At 31.5% G+C, this 18,757-nt stretch overlaps 4 protein-coding genes across 7 annotated transcripts in view; 3 read left to right on the top strand and 1 right to left on the bottom strand.

The window, feature by feature from the left end:
• Window positions 1-324: 324 nt before the first annotated feature.
• Window positions 325-2,962, top strand: LOC126916326 (tax1-binding protein 3 homolog). Its single transcript, XM_050722027.1, has 3 exons — window positions 325-716; window positions 970-1,098; window positions 1,184-2,962. Exons 1-3 carry the CDS (start codon window positions 660-662, stop codon window positions 1,370-1,372), a joined length of 375 nt encoding a protein of 124 aa, XP_050577984.1. The 5' UTR covers window positions 325-659; the 3' UTR covers window positions 1,373-2,962.
• A 438-nt stretch (window positions 2,963-3,400) lies between these two features.
• Window positions 3,401-5,067, top strand: LOC126916327 (protein transport protein Sec61 subunit beta). Its single transcript, XM_050722028.1, has 3 exons — window positions 3,401-3,721; window positions 3,810-4,003; window positions 4,533-5,067. The coding sequence occupies exons 1-3, from the start codon at window positions 3,719-3,721 to the stop codon at window positions 4,618-4,620; spliced, it is 285 nt and encodes a 94-aa protein (XP_050577985.1). The 5' UTR covers window positions 3,401-3,718; the 3' UTR covers window positions 4,621-5,067.
• Window positions 5,068-5,785: 718 nt separating this feature from the next.
• LOC126916322 (uncharacterized) lies at window positions 5,786-11,526 on the top strand. 3 transcript variants are annotated; one of them, XM_050722018.1, is made up of 6 exons: window positions 5,786-5,952; window positions 7,757-7,988; window positions 8,576-8,737; window positions 8,839-9,046; window positions 9,117-9,312; window positions 9,747-11,526. In XM_050722018.1, exons 2-6 carry the CDS (start codon window positions 7,806-7,808, stop codon window positions 9,937-9,939), a joined length of 942 nt encoding a protein of 313 aa, XP_050577975.1. In that variant the 5' UTR covers window positions 5,786-5,952; window positions 7,757-7,805; the 3' UTR covers window positions 9,940-11,526. The 3 variants fall into 3 exon arrangements, with proteins under 3 accessions (XP_050577975.1, XP_050577978.1, XP_050577976.1); XM_050722021.1 differs by lacking the exon at window positions 5,786-5,952 and adding an exon at window positions 6,011-6,268; XM_050722019.1 differs by lacking the exon at window positions 5,786-5,952 and adding an exon at window positions 6,300-6,472.
• A 570-nt stretch (window positions 11,527-12,096) lies between these two features.
• Window positions 12,097-18,757, bottom strand: part of LOC126916319 (failed axon connections) — a 51,823-nt gene continuing 45,162 nt past the window's right edge. Inside the window, exons 2-4 of one of the 2 annotated variants that reach the window (XM_050722012.1) lie at window positions 16,122-16,460; window positions 15,540-15,689; window positions 12,097-15,011 (exon numbers count right to left, since the gene is read on the bottom strand). In XM_050722012.1, coding sequence (XP_050577969.1) covers window positions 14,655-15,011; window positions 15,540-15,689; window positions 16,122-16,460 — 846 coding nt within the window. In that variant the 3' untranslated portion in view covers window positions 12,097-14,654. The remainder of the gene's footprint in view (window positions 15,012-15,539; window positions 15,690-16,121; window positions 16,461-18,757) is intronic. The other variant, XM_050722013.1, reaches the window with a different exon arrangement.

Genomic DNA, 18,757 nt, shown 5'->3' with positions numbered 1-18,757 from the left:
ACAGGCAAAATATCTTATTCTATACATTATTCGTAATTTTATAGAAAAATTTAGTTTCAATTCAAACCTCTACTACCATGCTGAATCGATAACGTTGCATGCGATATGAAAATGGCATGAGATGTCTATAACCCCTAAAACTTGGAACACGAAAAAGCATTGAATGTCACATCTGTTCTATACCTCGTCGGTGGTGGGATACATGATACATCGATAATATCGCATGTGACACATAAATGATATGCGAGTCAGGTGACTCGAAACATGTAACACGAAAAAGCATTGAATGTCAAGTCTATCTTATACTTAGTCAATGATATTTTCTACGATACACTCTATTGGAACGATATTTTCCTATCTATATTGAACAGTACGTATGGCTGTCAACGTGAGAACGAAATTGTCTTAACTTAACTGATCTTAACAACGCTGAAGTGTACCAAGCTTAACGACATTGTCCGATTGATTTCGCGTTCAGAGTGAATCAAAATTTTCTGCTACTCAATAACACGTTTTTCTAAATACATTTTCATACACACATCTTTGAATAGTTGTGTGATCGGTACATTGGTGTGTATAGTGCGTGAGCAATTGGTGGTAACGTTGAATCATCAAAAGCAATTGTCAATCTGATCTCATCAGACACAAGATTTATCATTATGTGCGCGAAAATGGCTTTTCAGCATCAAGCTGGCACTGCTATGGAATGTTTAAGCGTAAGTATACAAGTGATACTCGTTCGATTATTGTCAAGTATTTTTTAGGCATTGAACTTCATAATTAATTTAATTTTTTTTTATTTTTGACAATATATAATTTTATTTTTAAATTCTTTTTAATTCTTTTTTGTTTTCATACAATATAAATTGATACGATGCAATAATCATAATAAAAGATATCAATGTAGTAATATTAAACAAAATATTCTATTATGAACAAATTTTACTATGTACTTTATTTTATTTTTAGATACCAATTATATTGGTAAAAGAAACGGATGTTAATGAAAATGGGGAAGAAGTGATGAAATGTGGCTTTAAAATTGGAGGTGGAATTGATCAAGATTTCAGAAAAAGTCCTCAGGGTTATACAGATAATGTAATGGAGATTAATATGATATAGGATATTATAAATGCATCCCATATTATCAGATGTTATTAACTGATATTTTACAATATTTTAGGGTATATATGTAACTGAAGTACATGAAGGGTCACCAGCAGCAAAGAGCGGTCTTCGTATGCATGATAAAATTTTACAGTGCAATGGGTATGATTTTACAATGGTAACTCATAAAAAAGCAGTATCATATATCAGAAAGCATCCAGTATTAAATCTATTAGTAGCCCGTAAGGGAGTGACAAGTACTTAAATACCAAATAAGAGATCTATTTGGTCTAAGAAGAATATTTATTTCGCTCTATACAATAACAAAGTCAATTTATTGGAGCTATATGTCTGCCAAATATTGTATTAGATTATGACCAGTAGTAAGATATCTTTGAATTAGTTTTCACAAAATGATTAAATACTTTGTATTTTAATTTCTATTTTTAAAACATATTTGTAATAATTATTTACGATTCCAATTATAATAGGGGCATAATGTTAATTGATGCACACTCACTGATTGTTATGGTTACATTGCAGGCATAATATCAGTTTCTAATTGCAATAAAAATAGAGCATTAGAACAATAGATATATATGTATAAAGGTCCTGTTATGGTTCGTTATTGTTGTTGAAAAAAATGTGATTGTATGGGAATGTTTTTCTGATAATGGCTAATGATGCTATCATTCATGTAAAATTATGCTTAAAAAGCGTGATTTAGATGCGCCTGCGTAAAAATCGTACTATATAATGTTTATTGTATATCAAAATTTGCAACAATATTCCTTGTGCCAAACAGTAACTGCTGCGCTGGGTCCATATGAATATTTCTTAACACTATGTATATATTTACATACAAAAAGAAGTTTTATTTGACAAGAAAGTGAAGCGTATTTCCTGATTGGTTTTTTAACAAAAGAAATAATTATATGGATGAGAAAGTCATTTTAATTTTTTAAGTATTTCTATATTGTAAAATATATAACAGAATGCCAAAGCATAATGAAGTTACAGTAGCTTAGATATGCAACATACCTTTACAAAATTTTGTATTGCTAGTATATCAATATATTACTGTAAGATTCGTATGAAATATTTCGAATTTATGCATTTAAAATACTCTACAGTGACTGAACAATCATACAATATTCATTGTTTTGATACCATTAAAAAGGTATATCTAATTTACACAAATAAGTATTGTATATTACATGCAACCACTGCATTTATAAGCATTTACAGAATATTTTCTGTTATTGGCGCAAAGAGAAGAATCATTGAGACTGTACACTTTGAGACCACTAGAAGTATTAATCTTTGTATTTTATAAACTTTTTACTTTTATCAATAATGAATGCATTTGTGTAAAGATTTACATGTAAACAACGGCAACACAGTTTCGTGTTTTTTACCTTACATTGGCTAAAAATGTACAATAAGTGAAACAAAAAGGAGAAAGTTCCTGTAACGATATGTACGATTTTCTTTTATATCCCAAGATTCTATCACACAATCATGGTGTGAACAACTTTGTAAGAGATAATGTAATATGTTGTCATAATTTTATAACTAGTCTGCTAAAACACGGGAAAGATTAAAGGATAAAATTGTAGAACATAAATTATTATGCGTGCGACCATTATGCATGCACGTAATACTTAAGATCTTTTGTATAGAATCACAGTATGACAAATTACATGCATTAATTCGCGCGATTTATACTTATATAAAAGTTATATGTTATTTATTACCAAAAATATAATTAATATAGAAAAGTGTGAAACACAAACTAATGATCGTATATTCTGTAAATAACAAATAAATGCCCTATACTGTCATAAGTATGTAACATTATAGTCTTTTTTTATTTAACAAAATCGATGAAATTTGAAATTTGATAAAATTACAAATACTTAATTCATTAGCGCTTCGTGATATTTCAAAATTTTTTACTTTTATTATGTTATATATCAAAATATCTTTTTTATATCTTTGTTTAATTTTTATCTTATTTTAAATTTGATAAAGCAGATAACTTTTAATATCAAGCCATATTTTACAATTAAATTTGCCGTACTGTGTTCTATTTATTTTATGATCTAATAAGTTCTACAAAACTTGCTAATTTAATTTGAAAATAATTATTTATGCAACTGCTCATTTTTTTAAAGATAATTGGATATTATTCACAGACTGTAATTATATATAGTTTGATAAAATGTTTGGTTACGATTCTTCACATGAAAACGCGGCAAAAGATCAACGCTCACGCATCACTATGAATTTAACGGCATATGATGACGTGTCTGGAGCTCACTACGTGGATGGTATGCATGTGACACGTCGTTTTATACTGTGCTTTATGCTAGCAGTAAACGTTTAAAACTAATTGGTGGAAGGTTGGCTTTGCACGATAGACCAAGTGACTTTATTCCAATATTCTCTTAATGTTGTTCACAATAAGATAACGAAACGTATATTAAAAAAGTGAAGCGAATCCACATATTAATTCATTGTGAGTTTAAATAAAATTTTAAATTATAAAATAAACTTTTGCTTATTTGGCACTTACTGACGAACAAGCGTCAAGGAAACATAACAAACAATGGTAAGTATTTTCGTAAGAATTTTAAATAGGAAATAAAGACAGTTTTTTGTGTAGAAATTTATGGTTATATTTTGTTTATCATTTTAAGCCTGCTGCAGCTAGTGCTACTTTAGTTGGACCCCCGGGCCGATCGCCAAGCAAAGCTATAGTACCTAGAACAGGTGGTGGTGGTACAGTTAGGCAAAGGAAAAATGCAACTACTTCAACCAGGAGTAGAAACACAGGAGCTGGTTCTGATGGCATGTGGAGGTTTTATACCGATGACTCTCCTGGCATCAAAGTGTAAGTAAACGTAAAGTCTTGAGAAAAAATATAGAGATATAGAATTCAAATATGTATAGTTGCCCATGAAAATATTTGGATACCAACTGCAGAATTTTTTTATAAATATATTCAAGACATTTATTATAATATATATAATATACAAGGCATTTATTACAAACATATGGTTAGTGAAAAATTAATATAAAGCATGAATAGTAACCCTAAACACACAATTAGTATTACAAATGGTCTTGCTAAATATTTTAGTTTATTAATATAGGATATTATTGACTGTTGAAATACTGTAATAAACTTTGCAAAGTATATGTTTCTAAGAAATATCTTGTAAGTACTATATATGCCCAGATCCATTTCAAATTTTATCAATGTTACATTTATTGACAATAGTCATGTTTTGCTCTAGTGCTAATGAAATTTCAAAATATTGTTTATAATATATACATAAAATGTTTCTAGAGGTGTTGAAATAGTTTCATGAACTAATATATTTGAGTTAAATGCTAATAATCTAAATATCTATTTACAGAGGACCAGTGCCTGTGCTTGTTATGTCTCTTCTCTTCATTGCATCTGTCTTCATGCTTCACATCTGGGGCAAATATACTAGATCTTAAGATCTAAAATAGGTATTAGCTTAAGAAAAAAATGAAGCAATTGGAACGAGTTGTGCAGTGCAGCTGTTGAAATGAATTAGAAAGAAGTTGAGGATATTGTAAAAACGGAAGATAAATAAGATTCAAGAAAACATACTACATTTTTAATATTATTTTCCAATTCATTTAAGAGAATCAAAGCACTGCAAGTTATAAATTATTACATTTCCATACACTTTCTCTCTATACTTTTTTATCGCGAAGGAAGACCAAAATTTAACGTGCGATCATGAAACACTTATTATAATCATTTATCTTCATCAAACTGGATTTTATAACATTTATAAGAAGATACGCATTGAGAAGCGTTATCGTATCTAAGACAGTTATTGTTTGTAAAGTTACTATTATAATAATATAATGTACAATACTAAAATAAATTATTCTTAATTCGATTTGACGAAGCAATCTACTAATTCTTTTTATTTTCATCCATCTTTATATAATTACAAAAAAAATTCCCATGTTCAATACCAAACTCGAGCATTTAAAAAGATGTCTCTTAAAGGATGCCCATTGTTTTTGCAAGTACAAATGAATGACAATACAAACGAAAAGCGTAATGCGCCATGTTCCATTTAACTGGAAACTCACCCGCGCTCGCGTGTACGTATTGATTCCGTGCTGAATAGGCACAGATCACAGCGCTCTGAGAGAAAAGAGCAATTGTGATAAAATAACTATGTAGAGAACAATCACGTATCATTTTATCGAAAAAAGAGCAAAAGACATCTTTCATAAAGACGTTACCTATACTTACAAAAAATGTATATACACATATAAAAGTAAACATCATACACACGTATCTTAAAGAACATGAAATAAATTAAAAACCTTATAGTATATCTTTACCCTTTTCTAAATCATTTTAAATAGCAAATTCTAGTAATTCTTTCTAATGTATGATATTTTAATTTTACCTAATTTTAAGTAAAATAAACTTTTTCTAATGAAACCATTAATGCTAAAATAATCATGAGGAAAAGTATTAATTATGGAAATAATTATAATAAACCATAATGCCAGATGGTCAATCTGAATCGGGAAATCCAATAGGTCGACACCATAGAGTAATAAACAAAGAGAGACGCGTAGTGTAGCGAGAAAAGGACGGAGCTAGAAGAAAAGCGCCGATGCGCTCGCGGTCGTTTCATAGCACGTGATCATGGGTTTCTCGTTTTAGACTCGACTCGACATTGAATCCCCTCATAGTCCTGCCGCTGCTTGTCGCCGCGGGTGGAAGTAAGTCCACCCGTTCTGTCAGTTACTACGATGATGTCCCTCTCTGTCGAGGTAATTATCGTATCCCTTTAACCGATGTATATATCATCGCACAGACTCTGTACGTTCTTCATTAGCTAAAAATTCGCGCTACTAAGATATTGTGACTTCGCTGAAATTTCCGTGGTATTCTCGAGGTGACAGTGGCTCGTGTGATCCGCATTCATCTCCAACGTAGCGTTGATGCGTAAGAATGGTTAATCAAATAACAATTAACGATTTCAGTTTTGATATTTGGCGATACTCGAGCTCGTGAATGGTGCTTTGCGTTGTTTTTCATTGATAACATCGAACAAGTTGCTTCTTCAATCTTCATAGTAGAAAAATGGTAGGAATTTTTTATACTGGTGATAATGTGCACTTCCGGAAACTCGTACTGTTTTGAATAAGTAATTGATATTTCAGAGTTTCTTTCTTTTCTCTCTTTTCCTTTTTTCTCCTTTTTTTTTTGAGGAAGATACGTTCTGTCTTATGATTGGTTAAAGATAGAATTGTGAGAATATACAACGCAAAAGTTTCGAATTGAAGGACGGTAAGTACAAATAATGATATTTTTGTTTTTTGACTTTTTTTATGACTGAAAATATTTTGTGAAATCTTACTGCATTAGATAAAAGAAATTATTTAAGTGTTATGAGTATATGTTGTAAAAGGAATGGTATCTTTCTGAACATTTTTTGTGAGGATATTGAACAAACTGAACTGCATTGCGACGCTCTACGATGCAGTGGCAGTTAAATGATCATAATGTTAACGCAGGAATCAAAGTTATACAATGAAATATATTAATCAAACTAATGTTTGCTTAGCAGGGGAATATATATGTATTTTTAATTTTGAATTAAAAATTTTTAATTTTTAAACATTGTACCTTTATTTTAATCTTTCATATTTTTATCTCAAGTTGACACACATAAATTGTTTTAAGTTTCTATCAATAATTTTATTGAAATTTGACTCCAAATTAAGCGATTCAAGTTATAAAATAAAATGATTAATATTTTTTCTTCAGTTTCAAGTAGGTATATTACGGTTTTGGAAACATACTATTCTTATTGAATAATGCAATTGCAATACGCACGAGCCGATATAATTTATAAATGAGCCTGCTTATAGATATCAAGGCTGCTTATACAAGAAACAAAATAGAATCATAAAGATGTCAGATGTTTGAGTTATGTATCAACATACAATCTTCTCAAGTCTGATCAGACCGTTGCTTATACTACTTACCAGTTATAACACTGCTGTTCCAACTACACTTATTACGCTTGTAATCTTCTACATTAATCGTATTATAAGCAATTACAGTAACACAGATTCCTAAAATATTATATATAAATGGTATTACAAGAACACAAAGAATAAATTTTCTTTTATTTATTAATTATTAATTATTTTATTAAATTACTTTATTTGATTATATTCATTATTAATAATTACGGATTATGAAAGACTGACTAGATAATTTAAACAAATTTAAAGAAAGAAACATAACCTGTAAAGGACTATTATGAAGTACAAAAATAAAAAGTTACAAATAACTCTGACATTTAATTATTACATAAAGTTATAAACAAGTAGTTCAAATATCTAAATACATACAAAAATATAACCTTCAAAGAAATATCATAAAATATCTAATTACATAAAATAAAATTATATACAAAAATTATTTACGTAATTACATATGCAGTTATGAATAGGTGACCAAAAGTTCCATTCTGTAATGAAATTAAAACAGTAAAATTCTAGATCTCTATTTAACAAAGCATATACATGAACGCACATGTAATATCTTCATTAATGATTCCAGATTCGAAAATAGTTCATCGAGTGCGGGAGTGGGCAATCAACGAGGATCAATGGCGGTCGATATTTTAGACGAGGACCACTTTGCGGTGAGCGCGATCGTCACCGTTGGCATGCAAATCATCTTCTTCACGATTGCGGCGACCTTTCAGTTGGACAAATTAACGGATTTTGCCGGCGGCACGAACTTCATCATCCTCGCCCTTCTCACTTTTTTTCTCGGCCAAGTGGGCAAGGTATTCTAATTATAAAACCGCTTCCATCCTCGTGTTCGTGTAAATGAACAACAGACCGAAATCATTTAATCGAAAATGCGCGGAAAGATACGTTTGAACGTTTGATTTAACCGCCACAGTTTATTTTTACACGACCGTTTGTTTTCGAAAGAGATCTATGGCCGCCATTAAGAGGTAATTCGAACACTTCCTCTCAGGTTCGAGGAACTATTAACGTATCTTTATGAAATTTATCATAAGGTATTTTGGGGAAGTGTCTTATAGTAATTTTATATTATATTGTAATAGATTAATATAATCCACTTCAGTAAATTCATCAAAAACTTACATTATCTATAATTGTAAATTATTAAATTATAAGTGCAAATAATTTAAGATTATTATAAAGAATATAATATTTAGCATTAAATCTTTCTTTATAGAGAGATTAGAGATTAAAAAGAAAATTGCTTTTTATAATACGTATCATACAAATAAAACGTATGTTATGCGTATCAATAGGTGAAACTTCTAAAATTGTTGATTTATTATCGTATAAATAATTTGTAAATTATTAATTTATATTTGTATAAACAATTGTATCGTAGCCTTATGACAGCAGGCAGCTTATGGTCACCATATTCGTTTGCTTATGGGGTATTCGTCTTTCTGGATATCTGTTGTATCGAATTATTAAAATTGGTCGTGACAAGAGGTTTGAAGATCGTCGCAGTAACGTGATTCGCTTCGCTGTATTTTGGACATTTCAGGTGACGGATAATTTTAAGATTACGCACAGTTTAGTCAAAATCAAATATTTGTTTAGAACACAATAAATATGTATATATAACTAATTAAAATTTATTTTTAGGCTATATGGGTTTATGTAGTAAGTTTACCAGTGATTATCATCAATTCACCGCGGCATAAAATACCACCAGCTCCTAAAACTATGACAACATTAGATAGCACTGGTACAGGGCTCTTTGTGACTGGTTTATTAGCCGAAACATATGCCGATTTACAGAAATTCTCTTTCAAACAAGATCCAATAAATAATGGAAAGTGGTGCAATGATGGTATATTTTCTATACTAAACTTTTTAAAGTATTATTCAAAATCTGCTGTTTACTTTATATTTAATTGCAGGATTATGGCGACTCTCCAGACATCCAAACTATTTCGGGGAAATAGTGGTATGGTGGGGTATTTTCACGATATCGTTAAACGTGATTGAAGGCTTTGAATGGATCGCTATAGCTTCCCCAATCTTCACTACAATTATTATCCTATTTTTGTCTGGTATGCCTCTATTGGAAAGAGCTTCTGATGAGAGGTATCGCGAGTAAGTTCCCGATTTACAACCCATGTATCACTTTACCAAATCTTCAGTCTTTACTAATTCCTTGTCTTATAATATCGTGTCATAATCGTGATATAGATTATTGTTATGATGCAACAAAGGTAGATCGTATATTTCAATGTCTACCTTCAATTCTTTAAACTGTCACAGGGGAAAGAATATGATACGCAATTTTCAAATTCAATAATCACTTCTATGTTACCAAAACTGACTTTTTATCTGGTTGTGAGATTAAGAGACGTAAACTAAATAATTATTGTAACAATTATCTTAATTAACCCAACAATACTGTTTGAGGGTTAAAGTAAATACTGGAAAGATCTTAAGACAATGGGTTAAGTCTTATATAAATCTTTTATAAGATGTAATATGTAATAAGAAAGATTTGTCGAGAAAAATATTCTGTCATCTTCCAGTAACGCCGAGTATCGCTATTACAAACTATCCACATCGCCATTAATTCCAATGCCACCATCCTTCTACGTCGAGGTGCCGTACTTCCTGAAATGTCTCTTCTGTTGTGAGTTTCCGCTTTATGACTCGTTGGACGTGAAACCACGATCAGCCGTCACTGAATCGACATCAATAAGTCTAGCTGCATCCACGTAGCTATAGTCACACGCCGGACGATTAAATTCAAAGTCTGGCGTGCAGTCGTCCATGGCTAGTACAGCCTTTTGAGGAGGCTGTCATGATTCTTTGCATTTTACCGTTCGTACAATTCTTCCAAATTATTTCACTCGCTTGAGAGTGATGACTAAGGTATTACATATGAGAAACCTTCAATAGTAGAGTTTGAGACGAACTGGACAAGTACCTATCATATTTTTTATAATGTTAATATGTTGCAATGACACTTTTTAGAATATGCGAATTGCAAATATTAATGTTTCTTGCGATATGAGTTCAAAAACGCAGAAAATATTGTTAGATAAGAGAATAAGGGTAAAATGGAATTATGCGATCATGGAATTAATGTGTGTTACAATATTTTGCTATATATCCTGTTAAATGAATTGAAACAATTATTTTTTAAACTTAATTGTGAATCTGATTGATTTGACATCTTCGAAAGATTAGAGAGTTAAAAATCCTAGGAAGGATGATATAAGAGATATTAAAGAAGATAAAATATTAAACCAATATTAAGATCTTAATTACACTACCTCGAACATGGTACTCTAGATCGAGTCCATAATGATATTTAGATTAATATATATAATCTTGAAAATTAATTATATCTATGAAAATATAAAAATAAATGTGCGATAAACTGTAGAGATTTGAAGCTATGTAGTTTCTGCTGAACTTCCTCTTGATTTATGAGATATTTGACAGTAATTTATTTCAAACATTACGAATATGTATATTAATTTTTTTAAATATTAGTCTCATATAGACAGAAATTATTTTTTTAGAAAGTAAAACATTGGTTATATTCTAACAACAACTCTTAGAACATGATTAAAATATTTTTGAATCAGTAGGGACCACATGTATAGCAATATTAGTTGCTTGCGTCTATTTTTACATATCTAGAGAATTTTCAGACTTTCAGAAAATAACTTACTATCAAGTTACATGATTGATAAAAATATTTTAATGTAATAAAAGGAGAGTTAATATCTAAAAGTTTGTGTTTTTAGTTTCTAAAGTTGATTTCTGAGTTGATTATTGCTTTTACAAACCTGTTATTAATCTTTATAGACTAAGCATTGTTGAAAAAAAAGTCGATTACAAGAATTTTTAGGAAAAGTTAAACAGAAAATAAAAATTAATGTGTAATCATAATCAAATCTAAAAGATTCGAAAAAAAAGCTATCTGCGTGGCACTGAATAATTGTATACAGGTTAATCGTAGCGTTAAATTATAGCAATATTATACATATCTTGGTGCCGAGTAGAAGGTCGTAAAATAAAGCTTTAATTAATAAAAAGTATTATTAAGCTGTATTCTTTTAAAAGCAATCAACAGTAAAATTTTCTCAAACTTGTATGATAAAAATGAAAGAGTTGTATGTCTCATTAATTCAAACAATTTGGTACAAATAAATTTAAAAAGAATACAGCTACAGTTGAAAATTACGCCAAATTAAAAGTATTCTATTGTAAACTATCTTACAGAATCGTTTCAATCGTTCGTTGTTATGTAGATCTTCAGATTTTAGATAATAAACAAGAATTGGTCTAATCATACTTTTATTCTATTTAAATGCTTCCTCTGTTTTATCATCTTCGTCTTATGGCACTTTTGAAAATAAACTAAAATAAACATTAATATCGACCATTGTGAATATATTTTTTATTGTGTTTTATTAAATCTCTAACTCGACATCGACAATTTTGTTCTTATTCATTATTTATAATATAATGCACATATTGTTCTACTTGTTTCTAATTATACTGTAATTTCATTTATGTATATATGTATATCAATATAAAACTTATATCAAGGTTTGTGTGAAAAAATTATTGATCGTACAGCTTATACACGACGTATGTACATATTCGTTATAATTATAACATAATTAAAAGGGGGGGGATTAAAAAATGAAGATTTCTCTTAAAAACGAAAACTAAATTACGTATATCGCCTAACCTAAATTTGCATGCAGTGTATACGTGCTACCTTTAAAAATGCACAAGGGGAAAATATGTGTCGCAAAATACAAGCAATATAAAATAAAACGTTGATTCTTTTTTTTCTGTTACTTGTAAAAAATAACGTTCATCGTATCAGGTCGGTTCAATAAAGATCGATGAAAATTTCGTAAAGATGACATTATATTTATAAACACATTTTATTTGTTCGTATGTATTTCGTTAATAAATGGTGATATAATAATGACAATGAAATGTATAGCGCCGAGCATAAAACGAGCAGTCATATTATAATTATTATTATTATTCCTCTTATAATAATCTTACTGTACTGGATGTGTGCCTACCTACTGTGCTTACAACGTTTATGGTCTTGTCCAAGTGTTTTCTTATTACTTGCTGTCTCCCTTTCATTTCTTTCTTTCCTTTCCTCTTCGTCTAATTTTTCATTATCTTATTATTTTACTCGTACTCGTAATAATCCATAATAATTAATAATAATAATAATGTAACCACGGGTGTAAACGTATGCGTTGTTCCTAAGGTATAAACAGCTTCCACACACTAATTGTTTACTTGTTTTTTTCCTTTTGTCCTTTATGTAATCGTAATCGTCGTTTAATTATAGTAAGCTACTTAAATATTAATTATATTAAACTCGTGTCCTCGTGGAATTATTTTTCTGACCAACGCTTGCTAAAAAGCGGGCCTCGTACAAAAAACATTCAATTCCCGTTCGATATAACATTATACATCAAAATGTCTGTACGTGTGTGTTTATGTGAGTGTGTATGTGTTTGGTGTATTCTCTGTGTGTAAATTGTTTTTTTCCCTTCATTTCGATGCGTGAAAGACACTTTTTTGTATTTTCTTTTTTTTTCTTCTTTTACTTCGTTATGTAAAATTTTTCTCACACATTCGAAGAAAAAAGTCATCTAATAAAGTTCAACTAACACACGGGGGCAGCACAGCGTTTCATTCGTTTTTCTTTTTCTTTTATTTTTAAAAATTTTTATTTCGTTTTCGAATATCGAAAGGAAACACAGATAGAGGGAATCGATATTTGCCTGATGCCTCTTTCATAGTTTCCTTTTGTCTCTTTATTTCATTTATATTTTTTCTTCTTGTCTCGATGAAAGAAAAAGAAGAAACAAAGCGCCTGAAACGATTTCAGAGCGCGACGACGGCGCCGTTTCCGCTTCCAGCGGCGCCATCAATCGGATTGCATCCGCGTGCACGCAATATAAATATCTCTAATAATATACAAATCATCGTAAATATTATCATTTACCGTCGATCCGCAATCGCAAATGATCCTTCGTTCGTCGAAGAGACGTTAATAAATCGTAAAAAATGTTACAACTCGACGCACGCACATACGTTAATGAGTTTACTCGAGATGAGAGTCGTATAAAAAAATAATGATCACGATGCAAATTCAAGACAATATGAAAAACAGTCATTATTCTTTTTCTGATGCACCTGACAATTCGATCTCTGATCATCGTTGCATGAAAAACGATTTCTGAGAGGTCATTCGAGTATTGAAATGTATCAAAAGGAATCTATGATACATTACGTTTTGAATGATGATTATTCGAATGGAGTCCGATTGTGTCAAAAGAACGGTTAAAAAATGCAAAATATTAAAATCATCACATATTAAATAGCAATTCTAAAAGTACGGACATGTACATATGTGGCTAAAGAACACGATCAAACGAAGATCATAATGTGATATACGGTACGTTGCTGGAACGCTAGGTACGTAACTCATTTTGCACAGTAAGAGCCAATGGTATAAGAAGCGACCACAAGACGCCTTCTCCCTGAATCAGTGTCAGGGGCGCTATCTATCGTCCTGTATCGCAACCATAAACGATCTTGCTCCTTCGCATTAAACTGCATCGTATACAATACACATCGTGTCTATCCGCACGACGAATACGATGCATTTCATTTTGGCCACTGTCCAGCGAAGAAGATCTCTCACACACCTGAATGTATCAGGCTATTGCATTTGATATATTGCAAACCTACGATATTCTAATGACTTATAAGATAGCCCCGTTTCTGTTATTATTCCTCCCACTCTTCTTTTTTAATTCGCCTTTCATTGTATGTATTATCTTTCGCGGGGGGAAAAAGGGCCCTGGGTCGAATATAATAATAAAGTTTGTTGTTCGATACTGGGTGTGCTGGGGTGTCGATGAGAAATGGCGTAACGTGTTACGAACGTATAAACGAAGTATTTAACATTATGAGTCTATTTTAATATCTATACGTATAAGTAGAGAGCTCTAAACCTGAAACCCCCCTACTACCCTCTTTTTTCTTGCACTCATCGAATTTCTGTCGCTCTATCTTTCACGCACATTCTTACCCCTCCTCCTTATCATCATGCTCTCTATATACTCATTCTTTCTCTTTCTCGCGCACACATTCTCCCTCTCTCTCTATTTCTCTCTCTTTCTATTCCTTCCTGTCGAGCATTCCATTCCACGAAACGCATTCACACTTGCGCGCGCGCGCATACACACGCTCACACCCACCCACCCATACATACACATTCTTTCTCCCACACTCCCTTCTTTTTCAACCCCCTCCCCCCTTCTCTATATCTCACCAGATCACACCCTCAATTTTCTTCAGTTCCAAATCTTCTTTTTCCTTCCCCCTTTTTTTTGAACGATTTATTTGTTTGCATGTCTGCTCGAGACAGCTTATTTCCCTTCTTTTTCCTTTTCTTTGTTCTCGTCAACTTCCTTGTCCTTCTCCAGCTCTTTTTCTTCCTTATCCGCCTTTTCTTTGTCACCTTCTTTCTCCTCCTTTGATTCCTTCGACTCCTTCGCGTCCTCCTTGCCTTCCTTCTCCTCTTGCTTTTCTGGCTTCGGTAGGTGCGTGTTCATGTCAAGGGTGGAGCAGATCTCATCCCAATCCGGGAAGCATCGCTCCTTCATTCGCGAACAGTGACCAACCAAGTTTGGACAATTCTCCTGCATGTAATCTCGGAGACTGTACGGCGTGTCTTTGTCGATATAGAGGATTTGGGCAAGGTGGGCGAATGCCACCACGTCCAACTGTTTCAAATATAAAAGTATTTTAGCGGAGATTAAATATGAATGACGATTACGTGAGAAAACATGATAAGTAAATTTTTGTTGAATTTATAATTTCAGCGCTACTGTATGGCTAACAGGGAATATTTTAACACATTTTAATAAAATATTGAAACATGTTAAAATATTGTTTCTCAATTAATCCAAAATTGTTATTTATTTTACTTTTTCCATAATTTAAAAAATATAATATATAATATAAAATATCAGAAGCTTGAAAGTTTGTTATAATATTAACGTATTGGAAGAAATTAAAATATTTTATTTTAATATTATAACAAGCTTTCATCGCTTTTAATATCTTATATCTCTTAAATTAAGGTGGAAATGTATGTTTAGCCCCAAAGAGGAATTTCAATAATACATTATTACTTGAAAATGCATCGAATTTGGAAATTGTTGTTCTATAGCAAATTGAAAATGTGACTTATCGTGCCTTTCCGCAATAGTCTTCAAATAGATTTGCTAAGAAAGTGAATAAAAATTTACCGTAGTCGGCTCATCTCCGAAGAAGAAGGGCTTGTCGGCAAGCATGTCGGAGAGAACTTTGAGATCGGCGCAACCGAATTGGGATATCTCTTCTGGAGTATGCACACCCATACCCTGCGCCTTCACTTTTTTCGCACCCTGGAACAAGTACTAATTCTTTGTACTGATTCAAATATTTAAAATATTACATTTCATATAGACGTAATCATATTTTATTAACTCAAATATGCCCAATCCATCTCATAAAACATTTTGAAATATTGTTCCCTCCCTTATATATTAATTAAAAAATTTTCATATTATTAAATGAAATTTTCTTAAAAAGGGTCATCTTTGCCAAGAAAAAAGATTGATTGCGATAAATAGCACCATAAAGTTTAAATAGAACATAATAAAATTACTTTTTAATCATTCTTTTCGAAGGATATTGGATATACTTGAGTTAATTATTACAATAATTAATGTTTAGAAAATTTTTCTTAATTTAGTGATATATCTAGTTATAGTCTATCCCAAAGATTGAATATTCAAAATATAAGAAATTTTTTAGATATAACAATGGGATTTAGAATAGGAAATTACCTTGCGCCCGAATGTAAGCTTGAAGAAAAAGTTGAGGATACCATTAGGGATGCGAGTACCGAGCGCGTGCTGAAGGTTCACCTTGTAACCCTTCAAAACCTGATCGAGATTCTTGATACGCCAGCACATGACAACCCACACCAGGTGGTTTTCGATCATCGATATCATTGCGTGAGAAACGCTTCGCTGCTCAGGTGTAAGGACAGTGTCCAAATCCTTGTCGAATTTCGCGCTTAAGTCGCGAAGGATGATAGTGCTATCCGCGATCTCCTCGCCGTTCAACTCGACGAACGGCAATGCACCCTTCTTAGAGCGGAACTTCATCTTATGGTCCACATTCTGAAATCAGAAGGAAAATAATAAAATTTTAGATCTTTTCTTTTATTGAAATCATTAATATATTATTACTATAAGAAATATTTCCGTTTAGAAAATACGATTTTCGAATCTTTTTCCTTTATTATAATTATTAGTATTCTAATTGTTAAAATAAACTTCTTTTTATGTACGGAGATTTGTACATTTGAAATTCCGTATTTCGAAGTGGAAAATACTAAATAATCTAAGTATTATTTGATATTAACCTAAATATTATTCGTGCTTTTGAAAATTAATTTGCAAAATTTGGGAAGTAGCTTTTGGTGGAAAACAGCATTTGGTGCTTTCCAAAATTTTGACAGTTTCCTCAAAAAATCAGTAGAGTATTGTTACGCATTTTTTAATGACACTCTCTTCATATGGATCCGTCATTTTGGATATAATAAAATCTATCCAAAGGAAATATAATTTTCAGATTATACACAATGTATAGTGTAATAAATACATATTTCTCTCGGGATAGACATGCTTTATATTGAATATTTGGTACGCAATGTTTGAAAGCGTGTGTGCTTGTGGGATCGGAAGCCTTTGCGATACAAACTGTAAATTCACAGGAAAAAAACCGGAAAAAAGTAAAGGAACACCAAGGGGCTTCAATAGCGTCACGACTAAGGCGCGCGCTACTGGTGCTGTTGGCTCGAGTTCGAATCCTGATACGAATAAAGATATACTACATCTTTCATTCCATTTTACTTCAACATAAATAAAACATATTTTTCTTTATCAATATGGATTTCTAAATAAACAGCTGTACGACTAAGTTCAAAAGTATTTAATTGGTGCATTGAAATAAATATACAAACAGTTGCACCTGTAGCAAAACACTACATTTATACGCGTCAGCGCCACACACAAGAGTACACAACCTCATCCCACATCAGTCAATAAGATATCTCTGGTGTTCCTTTACAGGTGGGATCATATTGCAAAACAGTATTGTGGTGTATACACTATACTATATTATACAACAATAGGTCTGCAAATGATTTCAATGCATATATAGTTTCAAAATAGAGAAGGATTTCGATGAAGGACGATAGATAATAAGCTACTTAAGAAGAGTAATAAATCTATATTAATGTTTCTACAAATAAAAAATAAAATTCCAGTGAGTTAATCATTCTGATATGACATTGATATGTAAGGATATGAAAATTAATACGGATGTGATCCACTTTCTTCAATCTCCGTTTACAATGGGTAAGATTTAAAACACTGTCAATGGGAATAATAACATTTATATTACCTGAGATTTCACCTCAGTACATAAGAAACTTTCTAGCTATTTGCTGGCCATCTGTTAGCACATTTTATTGTGAATGAACAGTGACCTAGAATCTCTCGATTTACGACTTTCTTTAAGCAAATTGGTACAACATGATAAATGGCACAGCATGTGTATGCAACGTTATTATACATTTTTGGAGATTCAGTGAATATAGTAATAGTAGAATATTAAAAATTCTTCCGGGTGCAGTGAATATAACTCCTCATTTTAATGTTCTCACAAATTATATATTCTATTCGTATTTCCATCCCCTCTTCGTCAAAATTACTAGTTTTAACATAAAGAACATTCCAATCTATTCCATTTTAACCCTGTTCTCCTTTTCACCTGCTTATGTGGACTACATTGGATGTTTATATATCTATGTCCATAGATATCATGTATCATATAGTTGAGAACAAAAATAAAGACAGGTAGTAGCATTACATAGGTATCAATAAAGTTTAATCGAATTAGTAGTAGTGTTATATACTTAAGTTTTAATTACCTTATATACTTATAGTATATAAATTATTTATTACATAATTAAAATTAAAATTTACATTTGTGTAAAAAAAGAAGCCATATTTAACGAAACTTCATTAATATCTATTTCTAGTACCTGTTCACTTATTTCTGTTCTTAATTGTATATGAACCTACAATTTGGTTTTCAACAAGTCCCTAAAAAACCAATATGGCGTCGTTGTCGAATCGCCGGCCAAATCCATAAAGGACAAAGGATACTGAAACATGAGGACAAAGAAAAATGCCAAGGAAACATGTCAATTACAAATCGACGAGCGGAACAAATGGTGCGCGCTCGTGTCTATAGAAATCACCTGAATTAACCGTACAATAATGTACGAAGAGACCGGAGCATCGAGTCCGGTCCCACGAAAAGGGGAACAACGTCGCGATATATATACGTGGGAATACCTCTTCGGAAAGAGCTCATCATCGTCAGCAATCAGCGATTGCCGCGTGCA

This window comes from Bombus affinis, chromosome 5, assembly GCF_024516045.1.
Source record: "Bombus affinis isolate iyBomAffi1 chromosome 5, iyBomAffi1.2, whole genome shotgun sequence".
In the NCBI taxonomy this organism is placed as follows: Eukaryota; Metazoa; Arthropoda; class Insecta; order Hymenoptera; family Apidae; genus Bombus; species Bombus affinis.
This window is presented reverse-complemented; position numbering and strand designations above follow the sequence as displayed.

Coding starts and splice junctions, on each gene's coding strand:
- LOC126916326 (XM_050722027.1), top strand. CDS start 660: ATGTGCGCGAAAATGGCTTTTCAGCATCAAGCTGGCACTGCTATGGAA. Junction 717..969: donor CTGCTATGGAATGTTTAAGC/GTAAGTATACAA, acceptor TTTTATTTTTAG/ATACCAATTATATTGGTAAA. Junction 1,099..1,183: donor CTCAGGGTTATACAGATAAT/GTAATGGAGATT, acceptor ACAATATTTTAG/GGTATATATGTAACTGAAGT.
- LOC126916327 (XM_050722028.1), top strand. Junction 4,004..4,532: donor GACTCTCCTGGCATCAAAGT/GTAAGTAAACGT, acceptor ATCTATTTACAG/AGGACCAGTGCCTGTGCTTG.
- LOC126916322 (XM_050722018.1), top strand. CDS start 7,806: ATGGCGGTCGATATTTTAGACGAGGACCACTTTGCGGTGAGCGCGATC. Junction 7,989..8,575: donor TTCTCGGCCAAGTGGGCAAG/GTATTCTAATTA, acceptor ATTGTATCGTAG/CCTTATGACAGCAGGCAGCT. Junction 9,047..9,116: donor TGGAAAGTGGTGCAATGATG/GTATATTTTCTA, acceptor ATTTAATTGCAG/GATTATGGCGACTCTCCAGA.